The following is a 27,021-nucleotide window of genomic DNA, read 5'->3' on the forward strand; positions in this document are numbered from 1 at the left end:
AGTCCGAAAAACACAAATAAAATATTGAGAGATTCTTAAAAATTCAAATAATAAAACTAAAATCATTTCAATAATAAAATGAATATAATTGATATAATGGGAAAATGATCTATATGGTTTTAGGAATCCAATCTGTAATAACGGGGTACTCCACCTTCAACTGTGGACGACATACCAGGTTAGCTTTATCGAACCGACTCAATGTTTCTCATGACCCACAGTCCAAGCAGGGGCTCATTAGCAGGTCACCAAAGTCAGGTCGATGAATCAAGGGGTCGCAATCTCAACCTATGGATTACAAGTCCTCCCCTAGAGACGAGTCAATCTCAACTAGACCTGATGCGACCATAGCTCATATGGTGCATAGGGTATCTCTCGCACATGCATACGCTTCACCCTAAAAAGTGGATGTTTGGTTTTTTCGAACGATCTATCGATATGCATGTCGTGTGATGGCACATGGATGAGGTTTTGGCACCCGTCTCTGTAGGCCACCATCACATACAAGGGTCACACAGTCTCTCGGCTCACTCATCTGGGCATATTCTCCGACATCATCAAGGGCTAACCCATTAGAACCCTTCTCGGTTTGTTCTTTATGCCCAGGTAACATGGGTTTTTCCCAATTGACTGGCCTAGATCGTCAAGCACAGTCTGGTATCTGCAAACATCGTTTGCTAAGTATGGTTCACAAGGGACCACACTCCCACTGAGTTCATGTTCTACTATATCATTTCATTTTACAAGCACTCATAAGGCCTTTAAATGCCACATAAACCCAACAATAAATACACATATGTTTGTGTAACATAAGAAGGTTCCTTCTCTGCAAAGTATGGTATAGATCATCTTCCAATTGATCCTCAACATGGACCCATATGCCTCAATTGCCATCTTCCAGCAGAACATATTCAAAGTTTCACAGCTCCATGTCTCAAGAGAAAGGATAGAAAGAAGAGAAACCTAACCAAATAAAACTGGTCCAGCAATCCCTCCAGCCTTGTACCATATAATTTGAAACAACATTAATAACAAAGCCTAGCCATATAGATAGGATGGGTAGCTATAGAAATCCTCTCTCTAAAAGCACTAGTTTTGCTGGCAAGTTCGCAAACATTCAAGTGTGAAGCAAGCAAGCCAAATCATACAACCATAAAAAAGAGATTTTTCTCAATTAATTTGCATCGCCTCATAGTGGTATTTCTCCAAGTCAGCATCAAGGTCTGTGGCTGAGACCTTTTCACCACGACCGCCTCCTCTTCCCCGTTGTCCACGGCCCCTGCCCCCACCTCGACCCCCACCTCATGGACCCAGCTCCACGTGGTTGCACACTGTTCCATTGTTTATAAAATAAACATTATTGAGAATGCGCAGAGTGTCGGCCACAATCGATTAGTAACATAGGACAGTAAAAGAAAGAAGGCATGCATTAGCAAAATAAGTGAAGCATGTGTCAAATCTGACATCAATTCGTCAAAGGAATATGTGCTGATAAGTGTGCACAAGTTCGGGGCCCATACACTTCACCATAATGGATGTATCACTCGCAATAGCCTTATAAAGTACATTAAAAAAAATAGTCTCGTGTTTGTGTATCAAATCTTTGATTAATTGTAAGACTATCGAAAGCTTCGTTTGGTTCAACACAACTGGGAATCACCTTCCTAATTGCTTAGTTGTGCAGGCAATAAAGCTGTAGCGGAAGACATAAGGTATTGGAAAATCAGTTTATTGCAATACCAATAGTAGTCCTATTTAACAAAATGTTCATGAAAATTTCTATGGGGCACATTCTGAGTCTTTCCCACCAAATTTCTGAAATATTTACATATTCATAGAAATCAAACAACTAAGACATCTCTTGAATATTTCAAGAGATCAATATCTTGAAAGTCTTGCAAAATATTCAGTAATATCATTTCTTGATTAAGTCACAAACATCACAAAAAGATATCTCAAAACAAAAACAAAAAAAGTACTACAAATATTCAATGGTATGATCCTATATTGAAGTGTGCTTTAGAGTTTTGTTCCACAATCTATGTAGCAGGATCAGATCCCCATTCCGAATTTGAATTTGAAGAAGGCAACTAGTGCCTCTGAAAGGACTTTGTGATAAAGAACAGTATATATATTTAAACAAAATTCTTTACTCCTACACTTGCAAGATCACTTCCAATGTCCAATTACAATCAAACCACTCTTAAAATAAATAAATTAAAATTAAATCGGCTCTCAATTCCTATCTTCAAATACAATTCTCTATTCAACAAACAAAAACTAGACTTTATTGCTTTATGGGCAGAGAAGATCAAAACATAAATAAAGATTTAAAGACGTAAAATTGTCGGAGATTACCTTAATCGGGCTTAGTACACCTTATTGAAGATGATGCAAATAATAGGAGATGTGGGGCGCACGTGCGTATCTTTTTTATCTCTCTCTAAGTAGATATTGCTAAATAATAGGAGATGTGGATTCGTGTCCTTATTGTCTCTCCCTCTAAGTAAATGTGGAATGTGGGGGTAGTTAGTATCATGGGTAGTTATCTCTCTTCATGTGTTGATGGGTATTTGTTATACAATCATGTGTTAATAGGTAGTTGTTACCCAATCATGTAAGTAATGGGTAGTTGTTATCCAATCATGTAGCTAATGGGTAGTTTTTGTTACAAACGCCGATATTTGTTATTAACGCCTATATATAGGCCCCATGTATTGAAATGATGTGCATGTGAGAAAACAAAATGAAGGATTTAAAGGCATTATTTTTCATACAGCTAGTAGTTCTTGAATTAATTTTTTCAAGGATTGCTTCTGCAACTTCATCGAATGAAGCTTGAAGTATTTTGCAAAGGGAGAATCAAGGAACAAATAAGGTAAAAACAGTACAACTCCAATCACTTCGATGAGAATTTGAAACTTTGCCTATGAAAAATAATGAGACAATTCAATATTTTCTTACTAGAGTGACTACAATAGTAAATCAAATGAAACCATTGGGAGAAGATATTTCTAATAAAAAGGTAGTTAAATAAGTTTTGAGAAGTTTACCTCCTAAATTTGATCAAGTAGTCGCTGCAATAGAAGAATCTAATGGCTTGGATGTTTTTTTGTTTGATAAACTAATGGGTTCTCTACAATCACATGAAAAAAGAATAAACCGGTCAATAGACAAAAATGAGGAGCAAGCATTTCAATCTAAGGTGAAGTCATCCTCGAAAAATTATAACAATTTTGAGAGATATGAAGGTAGAAAACGTGGAAGAGGTGGATATAATGGTAGAGGTAGAGGCAGAGGAAGTGGAAGATTTGGTTAGACCTATGACCAAAGAATTCACCAAGTGAGGAAAGAGGAAAAAATGCAAATAGAGGAGATAAAAATACCAAAAACACTTAATATTTTCATTGAAAAAAAATTGATCATATTAAAAGTGAATGTTGGTATTTTAAGTCGAACCAACAAGCTAATTTTGTGGAAGAAAAGGAATCAGATGAAACTAGCTTGTTTTTAGCATGTATGTATGCAAAAGAAACTGTGAATGATATTTGGTTTTTGGATACTGGGTGCAGTAATCACATGTCTGGCTTGAGAAATATTTTTCGAAATATTGATAAAACTGTGAAGATGCAGGATTGACTTGGGGATGATAAGCAAGTGCAAGTTGAAGGTAAAGGAACAGTTGTATTAAAAACTGCATCTGGTAAGATTAAGGAATTAAATAATGTTCTATTTGTTCCAAATCTTGCACTTAATCTATTTTAAGCATTGGGCAATTGATGCAAAGGGGTTATTCCATTTTATTTGATGATGATAAATGATCTATTGGAGATAAAAAAAAATATGGTTTGACTATTGCAAATATTCGAATGGCTGGAAATATGATGGTCCCCTTTGCATTGTCATATTTAGAAAATCATGCTTTGGTTGCAAATGTTAGAAATAAATCTCAATTATGGCATATGAGATATGGACATCTTCACGTTAAGGGGTTAAAATTATTAGACCAAAAAGAAATGTTGAATGGCTTACCAAAAATTTGTTATGATGGTGAACTTTGTTAAGCTCGTCTTTATGGAAAACAACACCAAATGTTATTTCCAGTAGGAATGGCATGGAGAGCAAAATGCCCACTTGAATTAGTTCATGCCAATGTGTGTAGCCCAATGCAAACCAAATCCTTAAGTGACAGCAAATATTTCTTCATATTTATTGATGATTTCAGTAGAATGTGTTGGGTATAATTTTAAAACAAAAATATGAGGCATTTCAAATGTTTCAAAGATTCAAAGCATTGCTTGAAAAGCAAAGTCGTTTTTTCATAAAGACTTTGAGAACCGATAGAGGTGGTGAATTTGTTTCAAATAAATTTGACTCCTTTTTAAAGAAAATTGTATTTATAGACAACTCACCACTCATTATACACTAGAGAAAATGGTGTGGCGGAGAGGAAAAACAGGACTATTGTTGAAATGGCAAGGAGTTCGTTAAAAGAAAAAAATCTTCCAAATGATTTTTAGGCAGATTTATCTGTTGAATAGATCTCCAACAAATGGACTACAAAATCAAACACCATATGAAGCATGGAGTGGAAGGAAACCTGATGCAAGTTACTTAAAAGTATTTGGTTGTAATGCCTATGTATTTGTCAATTCTGAACTACGTAAAACATTGGATAAAAAATGCGAGAAATGTATATTCATTGGATATAGTTCAGAATCTAGAGGATATCGGTTGTATAACCCAAAAACTAATAAATTCATCACAAGTGGTGATGTTGAGTTTGATGAAAATGATTGTTTGGATTGGAGAGAAACCATGGAAGAAGATAATTCTGCACTTCCAATGAATTTGGAAAATAATAATGGCACATAAATTTCTAAGGATTTGCCTATGAACACATCTTCAAAAAACCCACTAAGGCGATTTAGATCCTTACAAGACATTTATTAAACTTGTAGCTTCGCTCTCTTTGTTGCAAATCCAACAAGTTTTGAGGAAGCAGTTGAAAAGGAGGAACGGCGAGAGGCAATAAAAGGTGAGTTGGTGGCCATTGAAAGAAATCAAACATAGGACTTAGTAGATTTGCCTCAAGGGAAAGCTGTGATAGGGCTAAAATGGATATTCAAAACAAAACACAATGCTGATGGAAGTGTATAAAAGCATAAAGCTCGATTAGTAGCTAAAGAATATGTACAACAGCAAATTATTGATTTCTTTGAAAAATTTTCCCCTACTGCAGGATTAGAAACTGTAAGAATAATTTAAGCAGTTGCAGCTCAAAAATAATGGCACGTCTATCAACTTGATGTCAAATCTACCTTTTAAAATTGAGAGCTTGAAGAGGATGTGTATGTAACTGAGCCTGAAGGGTTAGAGTTAAAGAAAAAGAAGAAAAGTTCTATAAATTAAAGAAAGCTCTCTATGGCTTTAAACAACCCGAGAGCATGGTATGGCAGAATTGACAGTTATTTTCATGAAAATAATTTTAAAAGAAGTGCAAATGAACCCATATTATATTTGAAGAAGAAAGGTATGGATGAATTTCTTATTATTTGTGTCTATGTTGCTGACATCATTTATATTGGGTCTTCATTGTCACTTACTAAAGAATTCAAATACAATATAATGCATGAATTTGAAATGACTAATTTAAGGCCTTTGCATTATATTTTGGGTCTTGAGGTGAAACAAGAAGAGGATGGAATATTATTTTCTCAAGAAAAATATGCCATAGACCTTCTAAAGAGATTTAACATGTCTTGTTGCAATATCATTGATACACCAATGAATGTAAATGAGAAGCTCAGACTTGAAGATGGAACTGAAAGGGTTGATGCAAAATATTTTAGAAGCCTTGTTGGTGGGCTGATGTATTTAACTCACACAAGACCGGACATAATGTTTGTCATAAGTCTTGTGTCAAGGTTTATGCACAATCCTACTAAGCATCATATGGGGTAGTAAAAAGGATATTGTGTTACATTTGTGGTACAACATGCTATGGACTTTGGTATATTCATGTTTCTAATTTTGAATTAATTGGCTATACTGACAGTGATTGGGCAAAGTCTTTAGAAGACAAGAAAAGCACCTCCAGCTTTCTTTTCAATCTTGGCTCTAAAGCTATTTCATTGTCATCAAAGAAACAAGCAACTACGGCATTGTCATCATCGGAGGCAGAGTATATAGTTGTTGCATCAACTGCATGTCAAGCTATATGACAAAGGAGATTGCTAAGGAGATTGCTAAGAGATCTTGGTGAAGTTCAAGAAAGGCGACTAAAATTTCCTGCTACAACAACACAACAATCACTATGACAAAGAATCCAATTTTCCATGGGCGAACAAAGCACATCGAGATCATACACTATTTCATCCGAGATGTGATGTCAGAAGGCCTAATTGAGATGAAGTTTCTCCCCACAAAAGAACAAGTAGCTGATGGTTTCAGAAAAGCACTCTCATTTGTAAATTTTGCATATTTCATCAAATTACTTGGTGTAAAAGATTTTGTATCAAGGGGGAGTGTTGACGATGATGCAAAATAATAGGAGATGTGGGATGTTATGCGTGTCTTTCTTATCTCTGTCTCTCTCTAAGTAGATGTTGCTGAATAATAGGAGATGTGGAGTCATGTCCTTCTTATCTCTCTCTCTCTCTCTAAGTAAATGTGGAATGTGAGGGTAGTTAAGATTGTGGGTAATTATCTCTCTTCATGTAATAATGGCTAGTTGTTATCCAATCATGTGTTAATGGGTAGTTGTTATCCAATCATGCAAGTAATGGGTAGTTGTTATCCAATCACGTAAGTAGTGGGTAGTTTTTGTTGTAAACGCATGTATATAGACCCCATGTATTGTAATGATGTACATGTGTGGGAAAAGCTTGAGTATTGTGACTATCTTCATGAGTGTGTGCTTTTGAGAATATCCTAAAGTACGAGCAGTTATGAATATTTAAGAAAAAAAAAACTAACATACCCCACGCCGAGTCTCCTCCTTCCGATAGTGCTCGGGATCTATGAACGATCTGTTGATTTCCCTACTATGGAAGAAACCCACTCAATGGCTTAGTCTTAATCAAGCTTCTTAGCTTGATTTTTTTATATAAAGATGAGAGATGAATATCAAGAGAGAGAGAGAGATCTACTAGCAAGGGATTCCACCCACCATTGCCATCCACAAAGAAAACACCACTTAGGCTTAGACGTGCCACCAAAAGAGAAAACCCAAGAGAGGTACTCCTGGTTGGGTTTGTGCCCCCCTTAGAAGAATGAGAAGTGGCTGGTTGTGTTGGTGCTTCCCTTAGAGAGGCGGCTGGCTGGTAGTGCGTGCCACCCTTAGCAAAATAGAGGTGGTGTGTGCCACCCAAAATAACTTGGAGATAGATGAAATTTGGGTGTGCCTCCCCTTAGAGAATCTAAGGAGAGAGAGCTAAATTTGGGTTAAGGAGAGAGAAAGAATTCTTAAAGAGAGAATATATGTGATAACTTTATGAAGTGGGACACCTCTTTTTATAGATTTTCTATGTCATAGATTTTGTCTCAATTCGTAGGGTCAAATCTCAACTGTCGATCTAGGGAGACTTGTGGGGTGAGATATTTGAGCCATCTATCTCCTTGATCCACCATCTAGATTCAAAGAGATGAGGTAGAGCCTTATCCTCCCTTTCCTAGATCTATTATCATGATTCAAAGATTTAGTAAATATCTCAAATATTCATCCTTATCAGATAAATTGGCTATACCTAAAATGATAAGCCAACCAACAAGAGGATAAATGTTACCCCAAGGTGAATATGTGAATCTCAATGGGTGGGGCGTCCCACCCTTTTGGTGGGCACGCATGGGCCCCACCCAATCCACATGTTTTTAAAGTTGGGCCCCATATTTAATGGAGGTCCCATATATTTTTTAAAATATTTTATTTTATATTTGGAATTTTTAAATCTTATACTTTATTTAACATATTAGAAAATTAATTTCTCTTAATTTATAAATCCAAATGACAAACAAAATATCAAAAGATTCATAAAAATTCAAATAGACATTCTAAAAATCACATAATATAAAATTAATTAAAAATAACTAATTTTAATGGGAATCGGATCCGTTAGATCTTAAGAACTTAGTAATCTATGAGAGCACTCCACCTTCAACTATAAATCACGATCTGCCTAGCTTTCTCAAACTGGCCTAACAGTTCCCATAACCGACAGTCCACTGCAGGGGCTCATGATTGGACCACCTAAAATTCAAATAGACATTCTAAAAATCACATAATATAAAATTAATTAAAAATAATTAATTTTAATGGGAATCGGATCCGTTAGATCTTAAGAACTTATTAATATATGAGAGTACTCCACCTTCAACTACAAATCACGATCTGCCTAGCTTTTTCAAACTGATCTAACAGTTCCCATGACCGACAGTCCACTGCAAGGGCTCATGATTGGACCACCAAAGTCGGCCAATAGACTTGTGGACGTAATCTCAATTATGAATTTCAGGTTCTCCTCTAGAGACAAAAAAAATGATGGTCTTCCATACCATGATGCAACTATGACTCGATAGTGTATAGAGGTAATCTCTCGCACATATACGCGCTTCATCCTCATTAGTGAATCTTAAAATGGCTATTTATGTACATGCCATGTGATGATATAACGATGAAGTTTCAGCCCTATCTCTCAAAGCAATTCATCACACGCAAGGGCGACATGGTCCCTCGGCTCTCATCCAGGCATACACCTACCTCATCAAGAGTTAAACAACTAAATCCTTCTCGGCTAGATCCATATGCCTAGGTATCTTGGGTTTTTCCAAACCTCAACTGGCCTAGCTCGTCGAGCCTACTCTGAGTATCAACAAATAACATTTGCCTGGTATGGTCAACAAAAAGACTACACTCCCACTGAGCTTATGTTTCATTTATTCAAATTTTTATATAATCTTTTATAAGGCATTTAAAGGCCACATAAACATCTCCCACTTGGCCTTTGGAGGCCCTACAATCTCTCTTCCTCACTTGTTCTCATTCTCATCTCCCTTACACGCACCGTAAAAACATTTGGAGCTAGCCCTTTTGTGAGTGGATCGGTTATCATCACCTCGGTAGGTATGTAGTTGATGTCAATATCTTCGTACTGCACATCATTACGCTAGTGCTAGAAGAATGGTTTTATATGGTTGGAATTGTTATGGAATCTAAGCTCCTTAGATAGGTATATAGCGGCCATGTTGTCACATTAGAGTCTCACAACCCCACACTGCATTGGCTTGAAATCAAGTTGATTAAGATATTTCCTAATCCATACGGCCTCTTTGGCTGTCAAGCAACACGCCACGAATTCTTATTCCATAGTGAACAATGCCATGACATCTTGTTTCTTTGATTTCCAAGAAACAGACCACTTTCCAAGCTTGAACACATATCCAGATGTTGACCTCGCATCATCTGGATCCCCTTGATAGCTTGCATCAGAATATCCTTCAAGAGCGATTTACAATCCCACCCCATATGTAAGTGCGTAGTTCACAATCCCTTTCAAGTATCTCAAGATTCTCTTAACTGCTTTCCAATGCTTCACTCCTGGATTGCATTGGAACCGACTTACCATGCTTATGACGAAAGACAAGTGAGGTCTTGTCCCCATCATTGCATACATAAGGGATCTCCTTGCACTTCTACATGGTACTATCTCCATAATTTTCGTTTCCTCTACGTTGTCGTCACTAGGGCACATTTTATTACTATGCGTTGTTTTCTTGTCAATCGTGGTGATAATAGTCTTACATTTCTCTGTGTCAAATTTTTCCAACACCTTCTTGTAATAGGTCATTTGGGAAACTTGAATGGTTTCTTTCTTTCTGTTTCTTACAATGTCATTTGGGAAACTTGAATGGTTTCTTTCTCTCTGTTTCTTACAATCTTTATGCCTAACACATATGAAGCTTCCCTACGATCCTTCATATCAAAGTATTGTGGAATAAATTTCTTAGTTTTCAACACAAGGTTCATTGAGCTACTAATAATCAGCATATCGTTCACATATACAGAGATGAATACGATATCACTCCCACTGACATTTTTATATATACAAAAGTCTTCTTGGTTAGGGATAAATCTTGCCAAAGATAGAGTCTCTTGGAATTTAAGGTACCACGGGCGCGACATTTGTCTTAGGTCATAGAAGGATTTATTAAGTTTGCATATTAGGTTCCTTTTCTACTTTTATTCAAATCCCTCGGGTTGTTTCATATAAATTTCTTCTTCTAAATCTCCATTTGAGAAGGTTGTCTTTACATCCATTTGATAGACTTCAAAGTCAAAATGGGCTACTATGGTTATAAGGATTCTAATGGATTGAAACTTGGCAACTGGTGAAAAGGTTTTCTCATAGTCTATTCCTTCCTTTTGGTTAAATCTCTTGGCTACTAATCTAGCCTTGTATTTTTCTAGCTTCCCTTTTAAATTATGTTTTTTCTTAAAAATCCACTTATATCCTATGGCCTTTCGATCTGAGGTACAGGTATTGATTCCCAAACATGATTTCGATTAATGGAGGAGTATTCATCTTTCATGGCTTTTACCCAATAATTCTTTTCATAATAGGTTATGGATTCTCAGTAAGTCTTAGGCTCATTATCTAGCTCATCCCCAATCCTATCATAGTGTTCCCCCGGGTAGGTAAAGTGTTCAAGGTATTAAGGTTGTCTTGTAACTCGGTTACTCTTTCTTGTTTCAGGAAGTTCGGATTCTATTTGAAGTTGGAGTTGAGGTTTAGGCTTGGGTTCTCAATTCTCAACATTGTCACTAGCAATCTCATAGAGATCAGCTTGCTTGTGACTAATTCTTGCTTCAAGGAATTCATCCTCAAAGAAATGGGCGTCTCGGCTTTCAATGACCGCTCCATTTTTTAGGTTGTAGAGGGTAGCTAATGAAGATGGTCTTGATAGTTTTGGGAACTATCTTTGTCCAGTTTTGGTATGGGAGAACGACATGGGCTGAGCAACCCCATACTCTTATATGATTGAGGGACGGAGTACAACCAGTGAATATTTCATAAGAAGTAAAAGGGGTAGCCTTGATGGGATTTCGGTTCAGAATGTAACAGGCTGTTAATACTGCTTCCCCCCAAAATTTTAGGGAAAGTTTTGCATGTCCCATTATACTTCTCACCATCTCTACCAAGATCATATTCCATCTCTCGACAACTCCATTTTGTTTGGGTATGTAAGGCGTAGTAAATTAGTGAATAATCTCATGCTCTACACACAAATCTTTAAAGAGTTTGGAAGAGTACTCGCCACCTCTGTCGGTTCTTAGTACTTTGATTTTCAAGTTTGTTTGATTTTCTACCACGATTTTGTAAATCTTATATTTTTCTAAAGCCTCGTATTTAGTGTGTATAAGGTATACGTGGTCATACCATGAGTGGTCATCAATAAAAGTGATTAAGTACCTTTTGCGGCTTTTAGTAGCCATATTCATAGGACTGCATATGTCACTATAAATAACTTCTAATATATTAGTAGCTCTTTGTTCCCCGGTGGAGATTTTCCTTATTAATTTTCCTTGCACACACAATTCACATACTTTTGATAAATATACTTTATAGTTTTGAAGGATCACATCTTTCCTTAGACTTTCCATTATATTAAATCCTATGTGCCCTAGATGCATATGTCATAAATATGCATCCAAACTATTCGAAGACGAGATATAAGTAACCACTTCTTTTATTTCAATTGAGTAAGATCATCCACAAGTCATCCAGTCGTTACAACTCCATAATGATTTTTCACTATAACTTTTGCTCCAACAAAGATAGTGATAAATCCAACCTTAAATATCTTGCCTCCCTTAGAGATGCTGCTGGTTGGTGGTACGTGTCATCCTTATCAAAATAGAGGTGGTGCAGGCCACCCAAAACAACTTTAGAGATGAAAATTGGGGCATTCCTCCCCATTAAGAATCTAAGAAGAGAGAGCTAAACTTGGGGTAGGAGAGAGAAAGAATTCTTAAAGAGACAAGAGAGAATACGTGTCATAATTTTATGAGGTGGGACACCTCCTTTTATAGATTTTCTATGCTATAGATTTTGCCTCAATTTGTAGGGTCAAATCTCAACCGTCGATCTAAGGAGACTTATAGGGTGAGAGATTTGAGTCATCCATCTCCTTGATCTACCATCAAACTTCAAAGAGATGTTAAAAGAGATGAGCTAGAGCATTATCCTTATTCCCATCAAATAAGAAAAGTTTCTATTTTAATATATCAAATGATTAATTATTGGATCAAGCAATCTTGATTCAAAAATTTAGTACATATCTCAAATATTCAACTTTATCATATAAGTTGGCTATACCTAAAATGATAATCCAACCAACAAGAAGATAATGTTACCCCAAGGTGAATATGTGAATCTCAATGGGTGGGGCGTGCCACCCATGTGGTGCCCCACACATGGGCCCACCCAATCCACATATTTTTAAATTTGGGCCTCATAGTTTATGGAGGTCCCATATATTTTTATAAAATATTTTATTTTATATTTAGTATTTTTAAATATTTTATTTTATTTAATACATTAGAAAATTAATTTATCATAATTTATAAATCCAAATGATAAAAATAAAATATCGGAAGATTCACAAAAATTCAAATAAACATTCTAAAAATCGCATAACATAAAATTAATTAATTTTGATAGGAATTTGATCTGTTGAATCTAGGAACTTATAAATATATGGGAGCACTCCACCTTTAACTACGAATCACGATCCGTCTAACTTTTTTAAACTGACCCAGTAGTTCCCATGACTCACAGTCCACTGCAAAGGCTCATGATTGGACCACCAAAGTCAGCCAATACACTAGGGGACGCAATCTCAATTTATGGATTTCAAGTTCTCCCCTAGGGACAAAACAATCACGGTCCTCTATACCATGATGCAATCATGACTCTATGGTGCATAAGAGAAATATCTCGCATATGTACACACTTCATCCTCATTAGTGAATCTCAAAAAGACTATCTATATATATGTCGTGTGATGATATAACGATGAGGTTTTAGCCTTGTTTCTAAAGGCTATTCATTACACGTAATGGCCACATATTCCCTCGGCTCTCATCCAGGCATACACCGACCTCATCAAGGGTTAACTTACTAAACCTTTCTCAATTAGATCTCTATGCCCAGGTATCTTATGTTTTTCCAAACTTCAACTGGCTTAACTCGTCGAGCCTACTCCGAATATCAGCAAATAACATTTGCCTGGTTTGGTCCCCAAAATGACACACTCCCACTAAGCTTATGCTTCATTTATTTAAATGTTTTATACAATCTCTCATAAGACTTTTAAAAACCACATAAGCCCCACAACCTCTTCATAGATTGCATAAACTTGTCCTGGTCTATCTAACTGCTCAAAGCTCACTATGAATTAGTTCCATCCACAGTCCTAGTTGCCGAACGCCTAATCTTAACTCTTACTGTTGTATTATCATGTCATCGAAGACCAAGTGTCAACCGAACAATGGGATACTGAATCTCCCTTTCAGGCATCGAACATACCATACACAAACAACTCTATGTTAACACCAAAAACAATACTTTCCTCGTATACCAAGGCGATTTTCTATCCCAATGCCCCATACTTAATACACTAACATCAAGCCAACAAACTGCTTTGTCACTGTCAATCAGATCTCTGACTTTAAAGTGAGACATCCTATTTGGGAAAGAGAAGTCTATGGCTCAAAATTCATCAATTTCTTGTAAGACAAAAACCTAATAATCCTAGATATGACGCACAAAAAATCCAGTTCAACAAATCTAATTCAATTTCACACAATATGATCTCTACACCAATAAATCCAATATAATCACCTAAATATCTCATCTTTAAAAAGCTTAGGAGTTTCAGGTTTAAGGCCAAGCTCCACTTTCTGGAGGATACTGAAGTGCTTGTTTTGCGACTACAACAGCAATACCCTTTGCTCCTTTTCTATTCCTATAAGTGTCTCAGATTCAACAGTTGCGGAGGCCTCAGCCTTCCGAGAAGGCCTTAAAATATTTGACACTAATTGGGGGCAGTATGTGACTATGGAAGGGGACTCTTACAATTTAATAGCCTGGCTTCAAGCTCTGCCCCCTGGCCTTGGAAACTTGACAGCATATTCGAGGAGATCTGTCAACTCAAGGACTCTAGAAATCTTGTGGAACCACATTTGGAGATAAGCAAATGGTGAGGCTGATTCCCTAGCAAAGGCAGCTGCAACCTTATCTCATGCCAACCTGACTCATCCCTAGGGAACTATTTTTGCTTGGTTTCCTTATCGTAGAGTGGAATTGATATCTTTTTAGGTATAGAGAGCATTCATTTATCTCAGTATCATTTGTCTTCTTCATGGTTGTGAATTGTGATGCAGGTGGGACGTTATCCTCGCCATCTTATAAGCTTGTTTTTCCGCTTATTATATCCCTGTTATTAGCCCTCCTCTTTTTGGAGTTTTATTTTATAATGCATCGATGCCATTATAACTACATATATCGAGTGGTTTTCAATGCATTGCAGTATATGAGGACAAAGAAAGATTCATAATGTTTTATCATAGGGAAATGGGTTAGGTATTCAAAGATAGAACTCATTGCTCCGTGTCATATATGAATTTGTTGGTTTGATTTGCTAGTGTGTGTATCAAGTAGTTGTATCACCAGAGGCCTGTCTAAATCTCTCTCTGGAAAACTTCTCGTCACAGAGGTTGCGAAAAAGCTTTATTTTGTTTTGGCTGTTAATCACCCATCCGCCTCTCTCTCTCTCTGCCTCTGCCTTATGATCGCGCTAAAATCTAAGATATTGTCCATCCCCTTTCAATAGGGATTGTGTACATTTTGCAAGAATATTTAGCTTTGGTAAAAGGTTACAACAATCACTTAAAATTTGACAGCTTATGGTGTGTCACAAAGTTCAAAAAAATTTTATTTTATACTTTCAACATAATCGATACAACCACTTTCATGTCACTATCCAAAGTGTTGATTGCAACTTCCTTGTGCCAAAGCATATAGTCTTATTATATACTTTTCCATCTTCTACAGAAGATCGTAATCTTGGAACTTGAAATTACAAGTACTACTCCCAAAGATTTTTTTAGTTCAAAGAAAGTTTAAGGAACATAAGCTTGGAGTTTTTGAACTGTGTGGGAGGTTCATATTTGGAGTTACTTTATGCTTTATCCCTTCAAGATCCAAATAGATGATGCAGTTCCCTGTGGAAAGATGACCTAGAAAGTGTTTTTTGTGCTTGATTATGTAATACATATCAACAAAGAAGGTCCAAATAATCTAATTTTAGGGCTTAAAAATTATTCCTTATTTATCCATAATTGTTACGATCAATTTAAGTAATTTTAGCAGGAACTGCATTCTAGTGTAGTTCTAAGGTGATCGAATTCCACTCAGAATCTCGTTCTCAGTTGTGAGAAGACCTCTGGGCGGGAGAGAAATTATGCAAACAAAAAACATGAAAAAAAGAGTACCCTATTAACATCGAGATTGTGTATAAAAATACCATATATCTTTTTTATGTGAAAGTTACAATCATTCTTGTCCCTTAAATTTCAAAATAGGTGGTTGTAAGAGTGCCATTCAATAGATGCAAAGTTCCAAAAAAACAATTTCTTGGACTTCGTGACTCACCCCAAGCCATCCAATTTGACATCTAATAGGTGGGAATGACTGTGACCTCCATATACAAAAGATATGTAGACAATCTTATTAACATCCTAAACATTATTTAAAACCTAGATTGGTGGGGTAGATTGTTCACTGACACATCCGTGTCGAATCTTTAGATTGGTGATCCAAATCGATCGGGTTTGGATCAGTCTAAAGCATGATCTAAAAATTATAAAAAATAAATAATATAAGATAAAAAATAAAATTGGAATTTATGGAGTAGGGATTTAAGACCTAAAAAAACATTTGACAAGTGGTTTTTTTTTTTTTTTGAAAAAAAAAAAATTAATAAAGAGAGGTTTTAGGGGGAAACCGGGCTGGGACTCGTACCATATTAAAAAAGGTTTAGTCTCAACAGATTCACATCCATATCAGTGATTCTGGAAAGGATGGGTTTCTATGAGTCGGCCTACTCATGTAAATATTTATCTATTGTTTTTGTAGATCCATCATCTAGACTAAAATGAGCATGAATATAAAAAGAAAAATACAGTTTTCAAATTTTAAATATAATTTTTTGATATTTTTTTTCTGCACTGCCCATACGTTATTTGTGGATAATACACTTTACATAGCGTCCATCCATGGTCAGCATGCTCATGGAAGACTTTTCCTTCTGGAAATTGCATAGTTTTAAAACACTACTGTAACACCATTCGAACCATGATACGAGGGACTGCTAATCAACCTCTTCATCTCTGCTGATGTGTGGCAACCACGTAAACCTAGCAATCTAAATAATTGGGCAAGCTTTTATGTTTGTCTTACAGCATAAAATCTCTACTTTCCCTGTCCACACGTCAATTTTAAATGGATGGCTTAGATGGCCTCAATCACAGTGTCACCCTCTATACTACTTTATTTTTAATAGTTTTTATACAAAACATTTTCACATCAAATTTGAGCGCCCAATCCTCTCTTTAACTCACATCTATAAAAAAAATATATACAATATTCCCAATAAAAAAATTAATTAAAATGCCCCTGAAAATTTCAGGAGTATTTTGGTCATTGTACTTTAGCAAAAATATTTTTTAATATTTTATTTAGGTGTAGCCGATTGAGGTTATGGCAGGTATCAAATTACATATTCATATAATTACTAGAAAAAAATTAAAAAATAAAATACTCTGATGCATCGGATCTACATAAAAATAAATAAAAATAAAATACTATAATGCATTGGATCTAGATTAAATAGTTAGTGGCATACTTGATCTAAAAATTAAAAATAAAATACACTGATGTGTCAGATCTAGATTAAATGGTTAGTGGCTCACTTAATCTAGTTTGGATCTAGATTGGTTACTCGACGTTCTTCTTTCCTCCTTTTCTATTTCTGTTCCCCTAATTCCACCATTATAATTTCATGCTCTTGCAGCAATTTATCAATAAAAACTTCTTAACATTGTCAAAAAAAAAAAAAATCTCACTTTATCTAAATTGGACGGCTGGATGTAGGGAGAAGTACAAAATTTTTATGCTTTAGGAGAAGCATATAAACCTTTCTAAAAAAAACTTCAAAAAAAACATTGTATCTATTTGATTATAGAAGTTAGATTTTCCTCATCAAATAGGAAGTTGGATTTTCCTCATGGTAATGTTAACTTTAAATTTCTTTAACTTTTCTTTGTAACTTATTTAAGAGAGACTCTTGGCGAAAACATCATGATAATGTTAACTTTTCTTTGTAACTTTTTTAAAAATCCTCATTTTTCTCCTTAAACCCTAAATTAAAAATTCCTATTGAAGTAGGCCTTTCATTGAATCAATTATTCTGTAATAGTCAGTATATCTAAAGGGAAAAGTTTATGTAGAGCCGAGGCTCTAAACAATCAAATTAGAGCCTACCTCAAACTTTTACTAGAAGAGGTTGTTTTGAAGCTCAAATAACCTCAAATTGATCATCTCAACTCAAGATGTATGGACATGTGGGAAAAAAATGTATTTCAAGTTTTGAAAATAGTTTATTTTGTAACGCATTTTTGGACCGTCAATTTTCAGGATATTCAAGTTTTCATAGATTTGTCGATATACACTATTTTTTAAGCTTTAAGCTTTAAAAATAAAGATAAAAATATATTTTAAGACTATCACAAAGATTTCCAGTATTGAAACCTCATTTTTTGAACACTATGAAGGTAGGCTCTAATTTGATTGTTTAGAGCCTAGGCTCTATACAAATGGCACCCATATCTAAAAGGCTCAAAGTATCTATCAATAAATCATAAATCATAAAACTCCAACAGAGCAGGAATTTTTAGCAAATATTGCCGGCTAATACATATCATAAAAGACAAAATGTCTCCTTTGAAAATATTCTCGAAGAGAGCAGGAATTTTTAGCAAGTATTGCCGGCTAATACAAGTCATAAAAAACTAAATGTCTACCTTCGAAAATATTTCAAATTTTATGAAATAAAATTAAGGAAAAATTTCGTAGAGAACCTTTATTCTCCATCTTATTCCATTTTTCTTTCAAGCGGTATAAAAAAATTGTCTCTAAGGATTTCACCGTACCCTCATCTCTTATATCCTTCATGTATTCACTTTTGACCATAAAAATTGGCCTCAACAAATATTTTTATACCATTTCAACCAAATATGAGAGAGAGGGAGTTCTCAATGTGGTGGGGCTGAAAAGGAAAAAAATATAATAAAAAAATATTTTTGAAACGTTTTTGGGTTAAAAGATATAATAGAATTGGTTAAAAAAGTTTTTGGGTTAAAAAAAAAATTTGAAACGTTCTTGGAATGTTTTTTGGGTTGAAATGGTATAAAAAGATTTATTGGAGATAATTCTTATAGTCAAAAGTGAATAAATGAGGGAGATAATAAATGAGGAGGTAAAATCTTTAAGGATTTTTTCAAACCGCTTAAAATAAAAATGAAAAGAGGGCCTACCGTGAAATAAGATGAAAACATTTTCCTAAAATTAACTATAAAAAATTACGATTGGCACAAAAGCCTTATGACTTCACGCCTTGACTCCAATCGTAACCATAAGAGATAAGTGTATATACCTTTTAAAAATTGGATTGGTACCATCTCTCTTATAAAAATCCAAAAACTACAAAATAAAAAATATACAATTTTGGAATCCGAAATATTTTTTATTTTGGTTACTAAAGATCCGAAAACATGGAAATTTCGGATTTCAATAGTCCACATTTTGTTAGTTTGGATCCTAAAGATCCGAAAAAAAGCAAATTTTGGACGTTGAAGTTTTGAATTCTTTTTTTTTTATTTCGGATCCTAGAGATCCGAAAAATAGGGCAATTTTGAAAAAAAAATTGGGGGCTCCTAAGAACGAGTATACATGTAATATCTAAAATTTTAGATGTAATAAATGAAAATCTTAGGTAAAATTGCAGTAAGAAGACAAAGATTTTCTTTTTGTCCATTTTTATGGATAGAGAAGACAAAACAGAAATAATACCTGAGAGAAGTTTTTGGAGGTTAGAGAATTAGATATTCCTCAAAACTAATTTGAATAAGGAAACATCCCCATCTTTCTCCAAACATTTGACATCTTTCTCCAAAGATTAGATGATCAAGTAATCTATGAGTCCCATAAAACCAAATCCAATTTGAAATTTCTATCTTTATGCAAACTAATTAGATGATCAAGTAGTCTATTAGTCGCATGAACTAAATGTAAATTCCTTCTAAATATTGGATTAGCACCACCTCTCTTATAAAAAAAATTGAGAGTTATCTCTAATACTTTAAATTCAACTCCAAGTCATTATTTTATCTTCTTATTTTTCTTGGAGACCAAGTCGGACTATGTTTTGAATTGTATTGCTACTACATATTCTTGTGCCCCAAGTAAATCAAATGCTATATATATATATATATATATATATATATATATATTTTCTTGGAGACCAAGTCGGACTATGTTTTGAATTGTATTGCTACTACATATTCTTGTGCCCCAAGTAAATCAAATGCTATATATATATATATATATATATACATGCAAATTATTTCAACTTTTCAACAAATTGATCTTATCGAGTTTTCACATTTTTCTCCCTCTTTGCCCTCTGGTTTCCTTCTTTAACAGTCTTTTTTCTATTTTCTATATCACAAGTATAGTTTTTCTGTGTTTCTCTCTGTCTTATTTCTCCTTCTCTGTTCATCTTTTCATTGTGTTGCCTCGACCTCTCCTTTTCTTTTTATCGACCTCTACTCTCCTTTTCTGTTCATCTTTTAGTTGTGTTGCCTTGAGCTCTCTTCTCTGTTGATCTTTTTATTGTGCTTCTCTGTTCATCTTTTCTTTGTGAGCTATAATCTTGTTATGGGCACTTGTGATGATTCGTTTGATCATGAGTCGTCTTGATTTGGAGAAATTAAGATTCGATACTGCTCCTTGGAATACTGATTATGTCCTTTGTGGGTAGAGGTTAGAACCAAAATTCACTTCAGCTGATGGCCTCTGGGATTCACTTACAACTGAGGTGAGTTTCTTGCTGGATAAAACCCGTGTCCTAGCTTGTTCAGAAGGGCTCTTCTTTTGAGAGAGCGTGAGAAAGAGGGGACTCTTTTGGATATGCTAGTCAGTACTAGAGACTGGGCAGGCCTCCCAAGGCCCCCACCTGAGATTTGTTCTCGCCAAACCATAAGAGCAGCATTAGCAGTTGATCCTACTCTTGCCACTATATGGTGGTCCGATTCTTTGTGTCCATCACTAATGAATTTGAAGATATGTTTGAGGTATTCGATTCTCATTCGGGCTTATGGGGGATGCCCAAAGAAATCCCTAGCGACCCTAAATGGTTCACGCAATATGTTGGCCCTCTGTTCTTCATTCAAACCTTCCACTGGCTCTTCTCAAACGAAGGACACCTACAAATACTTGCGATCGACCCTAAAACGGAAGAAGCAATTTTTTTCAACGCAACAGAAAATAGTATTTTGGGTACACACTTAGGTTTTGTTGGGTACCGAGGGTCTCTGTCTATAGTTGGGCATCGTTGTTCTTCTGTGCATATCTGGGTTTTGGTTGATTACTCAGGACAAGTGTGGGAGAAGTATGATATAGATTTGGGTATTCTTTTGGGAGTGATTATAGAAGCGGAGGCCATGACGTCTATAGTTGGGTATCGTTGTTCTTCTGTGCATATCTGGGTTTTGGTTGATTACTCAGGACAAGTGTGGGAGAAGTATGAGATAGATTTGGGTATTCTTTCGGGAATTGTTATAGCTCCAAGAGAGGAGGCCATGATCGGGGACGATGTGGGGTGCTTGTGTCGGGCAAGTGTTCAGACAAGGATGGGGAATACCAGATGAATGAAAAGTACTTTTGGTATCAAGGATGGGGAATACCAGATGAATGAAAAGTACTATTGGTATCATGTAAGCAGCAAGAGATTGACACCAGCCGCTGAAGAATTTAAGCTTGGCTACAAAGAGCTGTGGCCTTTCAGGGTTACTTTGAATCCCTGCCCAAGGATTCACTCGCACACTTGAGCTTTGATCTCATGTTTCCTGATGTTTGTGGCCTTACTATATTTCAAACCTGGTTTTCCTTTTTTTGTCTTTTTTAATTATTGCTTCAATTTTATTTTCTAGTTAGAACCTGATTTTCCTTTTTTTTCTTTTTTTAATTATTGCTTCAGATCAGTCTGCGGCATGACTTTGGTACGTGTATTAAGGCCCTACATGAGTTTATAATCTGGTTTAAGTATGGTTTTTTGGATGTGTTTATTTGTTTAGTATAAATAGATTTACTCGAGAATCGAGGAAAAAAAATTTCTTTCAGGCACCTTAGGATATCACATTACATTGATCTTGTTGGTATACTATCACAATTATTAATGCCATCAGAATGATTAAAAAGTTAAAATAAATTCATTGGAGATAATTTTCATTAAAGGCTGGAAAAAATAATTATTTATTGACAATGGGATTTAAGCACATGTAGGAGTTTTTTTTGTGCCTTTTGCAGAGATAAAGCAAGAGAGAAGGTAGAAAACCTAGCTTTTTCTCTCTTATCATCTCTCTATGGAAAAGGAATTATTATCTCTCTATGGAAAAAGGAAGAGGAAGAGAAAACCTTGTTATGTGCTTAGTTAGGTGAGACACATGTCCAATATATCCACCTCTCAAAATAATTTTACTTTCTCATGTTATTTTTTTAATATAGAGAAGAGAGAGATTATCAAATTCAAGACAGAAATCCCATTTTTTATGAAAAAAAGATTATGTATAGTATTTTTATTAGACGTATTCCTTTCTCGTGTTATTTTTTTAATATAGTGAAGATAGAGGTTATCAAATAATGAAAGAGAGATCACAACCACAAGCATAAAGTTAGGAAGGTATTCACAAATTTTAGAAAAGAAAAATACATTATATACTTGAGAGATAGGTAAGATAAAGTTTAGAGAAAAAAAACCTTCCACTATCTAAAGGCTAAAAATATTTCTTTCAAAAAAGAGAGTTTTTTTATGTGAAAAAATAGGAGATCTCTCAATTTTCTCATGCAACAATTCTATGAAAGGAAGGGATTGTCCCTAAAAATAGAAAGAGTATATATTTTAGGAAATGAGAGGAGAATATCTGTATAAACAGGAACATTAGGAGTAGATTAGCGTACAAGAGTGGCAATAGGTCAAGTCCGGCTAGACCACTTGAACAGAAACATTAAGAGTAGATAGCGTTCAGGGGTGGCAACGGGTCGGGTCCGGCTAGACCACTTGAACTTGAATAATATTTTGGTCTAGGTTTTGGACCCGGACCCAACCCGTCAGGTTCAAAAATTGGACCCATACCTGTACTCATCGGATCTCGGGTCTGATTGGGTCCATTGCCACCCTATGACTATGAGCTTCATTTTTTTTCTTTTTTTTTTTTACCATTTTTTTACATCATGTAACCATATTATTGACAACAAATTCACGATCACCCGCCATTAGATTTCAAACCGTCTGATTTGTTGTTTAATAGCTAACGCTGACTACGATTTTTATTGTATATGATCTTTAATACACCCAAACAAATAGGGCCTAAAGTAAAATAGTTTATCTCCAATAGTTTACGAGTCGGATGCAGCTGGACTTGGACCCATACCCAAATGGTGTTTGGGACCCAGACCCCACGGGTCTGATCGGGTTCATTGCCATCCCTATTAGCATGTGGTTCTAACACCTTTCCATAGATCTTTTCTATCTTCCGTACCTATCCTATAATTAGTATTAAATACTCCATTAAAGTAAAACATTATAGCTTTATAATTTATAATTGTAAAGTATATTATAATAGTATTGGACATATAAATAATTATAATGTATGTAATATTTATTAAGCTATAATTTATAATTGTAAATAATTATAATGTATGTAATATTTATTTTCAAGCCTAAGGCTTGGTCCGGCATTAGTTTTTCAGTGCTCGATCGACTGGCTGCTGCCAACTTCAACTTTTCCCAAATCAACATTTCATTAACCCAAAAGAAAAGGGAAAGAGTGAGAAAGTTATGCATATATCCTTTAAATCACAATTATTTAGAAAATGATATTACGATCATATTTGTTTTTTGGATTTTTTAAACTCCCCTATTTTGGACCTGAAAGGTTTGAAATTAACTCCAGACTTTCACTGCCTAAAGTTTTTTTTTTTTTTTTTTTTTTTTCAACATGAGCCTATTTCAAACCTTGAAAGTTTAAACTTTAGACCTTCAAGGTCCAGAGTTACCAATGTCATTCTTTTTCAACATGAGACTTTCACAATTAGGGAAGTTGAAGGTTTCGCATTAAAAAAAACAAAACAAAAAAACAAAAAAAATAGTTAACTTCATACCTTCAAGGCATAAATAGGTACAGTTTGAGTGGGATATTGAAACTGTCATGTTGAAAAAATAAATAACTTTAGATTTTGAAGATCCGAAATTGGACCTTAAAGGTCTAAAATTGAGGCAATTGGGAAAATTACCCAAAAAAAGGGGAAAAATAAAAATAAAACCTAGAAAATAGATATGAACATAATGGTGAAATTTGAGAAAAGATTTTTTAATTTGTTTTCTTTGCAATTGGCATATTGAAAAGCCCACTTCAGATTGCATCAAATGGTACAGTTGCAAAACAAAATTATGAAGACCTAAAACGGCCAACAGTTCCGGCATTTAGACATACAAAAAGTTGTCACCAATGATTCTACTTGCCAACAAAACCTATGTAGCCTTGAATTTCCTTTTCCTTTTGTTGGTGCTCAATTCTTAGGAACGCACCACATCGTCATATAAAAGGATGGATCGTCCTTGGTTTGCGAAATGAATAACGGCCGGTGCCTCATTATGAAATAAGTGTATTAGAAAATTATTTCGGTTTTATGTTAGGGAAATCAACAACCAAGACTATTTTTCTACCTAGGCAGCTGATTGAATAGTTTAAGGCTAAGCAAAGAGATATCCGCAGTCTTTACACAATATATAGACTTGGTGAGAGATATGTACGAGAGACTGTTAACTAATGCACGAACTAGTGGAGAGATGAGTAAGTTTTCAATGACAATAGGTCTACATCAAAGGATACATTGAGCCCATTCTAGACACCTACAAGATGAGGTATCATGGTGCATATTGTTTTTAGATGACATAGTTTTGATCGATAAAACTCAAAACAGCATCAACACAGTTAAAACTTTAGATGGATGCTCTAGTATCTATAGGTTTTAAAATTAGCCGGATTAAGACATAGTATATAGAATGCAAGTTTAGTAATAATAGGAGTCGAGATAAAAAAATAGTTACGATTAATGGCCAGGAAATGAACTTTCCATATCTTAGATCAATAATCCAACAAATTTGAGACATTGATGAATATGTCGCATATAGAATTTGAGTTGGGTGGACGAAATAGAAATATACAATGGAGTTTTATGTGATCGCCGCATGCCAATAAAGTTAAAAGGCAAGCTCTAAAGGATCGTTGTGGATCCAATTTTACTTTATGGGGAGGAGTATTGGTCAGTCAAGAAACAACATACCCATAGAATGAGTGTAGTTGAAATTAAAATGTTGAGATGGATGAGTGAAAAGACAAGGGATAGAATTTGAAATTAGTACATTCAAGAAGATTTAAGTGTGATACTAATATGAAATAAAATGAGAGAGAGTAGACTTAACGGACTGACAATGTTTAACACAAATTCAATACAGCTCCTAATAAAATGTACGAGTTAATTCAAGTGAAAAGAAAGTTTGTTTAAAAATACATAATTGGAAGTAATGAAAAAAAATATATAGATTTATAGCCTGACTAAAAGTATAACTCATGATAGAGAAAAATGTACAGAATGCCTCATTATAAAAAATGGTTCACTTTAATTGAGTGAGTAGACCCACAATCTTTAAAAAGGGTAAATACTGGATTCATGCGGCCGTTTGGAGATCCGTTTTCAACCTTTGCGTACATGGATGCCAAAGATATTGCTGAAATATTGGGAAAGTGGGGGGTTTTACCTTCTTTTTCGATTATTATTTTTGATGATTTATTGTTTCGCTAAGTTTTGCAACAATCCTTTAATAAAATTGCGTGATCATTGTGACAAAAAAAATGATGTATTTTCACTTAAGAGAGTATTGGCATAAGCTGGTTAAAGTGAGAATGCACATGATTTATGGGCACACCGTTATCTATCCCATTCTATAAACATTAAAATGAAGACGGCTCTTTAACATAAGCACCACAATCGGGTGACAAACATGAGAGCAACCAATTCAATCCTCAGGCTTGAGGAGCACCCAATTTTTACAAGACACGCCTAAGAATATCTGGATCCATTTTCTTAAAAATTGTATCAAACGCTGTTTGTCGGACAAATCAGTTTATGGACAGAACATAACTTTCCTTGGGTATTACAATTTACAACATAATCCTTCAAACTAGCAGGCACTTTGCTCAAAATATGACAATACAAATTGATGATAAGGTTCCCAAGTTCCAATTGATCATATGCAACACTGCATGGTCTGAATTTTTCCCCATAATCAACATCTCAAGCCAACACAGCATTCCCATAGAGCAACACACCGACATTAAAGGTCCAAAAAACATTAAACTTTGAATGTCTCATTCATTTACTACAAAAACCAAAGTGATGAACCAAATCATCACTTGCTAGAACACTCCAAGGTACATTATATATGCAACCACACAAGCACCCATGATTTTCTGTAAAACCACCACTGGGGCTGATTGACATCCGCAGCCAATCCTTGTACTCTATTCAAACCTTGATCTCACAATTTCCAGATAGGGATCACTTACAAAGTTTCATCATCCAAGAAAGAATGGCCATTGAAGAAGCAATTGCTCATAAACAAGAAAAACAATTCACTAGGTCTTAAAACACGATGTAAGAGAGCACATTCAGGGAAATTAGTTCTGACCACTCCTGCACTGCATGATGCCTTCTCTTTCTTTTTTTAAGCTCTAAATATTGTGTCAACCCCGATAAACAAGGGGCAATAAAGAAACAGATGAGAGAAGAGAAACACAAGGCATAAAGGAATAAGAATTGTTCCCCCTAAAATGTTCACCTCCACCAACAGAGTGCCAAATGAGCATTTCTCCAAAGACGGATCAAAACCATAAATATCTAATATAAAGAAGAAAAAAAGGAAAATCCAGAGTACCAAGAGGCCACATTACCTTCACCACAATTTGCCAGCTAAATACACAAGATGGTTGTGTAACATAAGAAGGCTCCTTCTCTGCAAAGTATGGTATAGATCATCTTCCAATCGAACCTCACCATGGACCCCATCTGCCTCAATTGCCATCTTGAAGCCCAACGCTTTCAAAGTTTCACAGTTCCATGTCTCAAGAGAAAGGGTAGAAAGAAGAGAAACCCAACCAAATAAAACTGGTCCAGCACTCCCTCCAGCCTTGTACCATATAATTTGAAACAACATTAATAACAAAGCCTAGACCCATATAGAAAGGATGGGTAACTATAGCAATCCTCTCTCTAAAGCACTAGTTTTGCTGGCAAGTTCACAAACATTCAAGTGTGAAGCAAGCAAGCCAAGTCATACAGCCATAAAAAAGAGATTTTTCTCAGTTAATTTGCATCGCCTCAGAATGGTATTTCTCCAAGTCAGCATCAAGGTCTGCGGCTGAGACCTTTTCGCCACGACCGCCTCCTCTTCCCCCTCGTCCACGGCCCCTGCCCCCACCTCGACCCCCGCCTCGTGGACCCCGACCAATGATTCCAGCTCCACGTGGTTGCACACTGTTCCATTGTTTATAAAATAAAC

The 27,021-nt window shown here is 35.3% G+C and overlaps 1 protein-coding gene across 6 annotated transcripts in view; it reads right to left on the reverse strand.

The window, feature by feature from the left end:
* Positions 1-966: 966 nt before the first annotated feature.
* Positions 967-27,021, reverse strand: part of LOC18435950 (RNA-binding (RRM/RBD/RNP motifs) family protein) — a 34,127-nt gene continuing 8,072 nt past the window's right edge. For 5 of the 6 annotated variants that reach the window (XR_016061400.1, XM_088874625.1, XM_011625751.3 and 2 more), the window contains one exon: positions 25,798-26,996. Coding sequence is in view for 5 of the 6 variants with exons in the window: in XM_088874625.1 (XP_088730751.1) it covers positions 26,822-26,996 (175 nt within the window). In the remaining variant the exon portion in view is untranslated. Of the gene's footprint in view, positions 1,332-25,797; positions 26,997-27,021 lie in introns of those variants that run through there. The other variant, XM_088874626.1, reaches the window with a different exon arrangement.

Source organism: Amborella trichopoda, chromosome 8, assembly GCF_054954075.1.
Source record: "Amborella trichopoda isolate Santa Cruz 75 chromosome 8, AtrichopodaSantaCruz75HAP2 v2.0, whole genome shotgun sequence".
Lineage (NCBI taxonomy): Eukaryota > Viridiplantae > Streptophyta > Magnoliopsida > Amborellales > Amborellaceae > Amborella > Amborella trichopoda.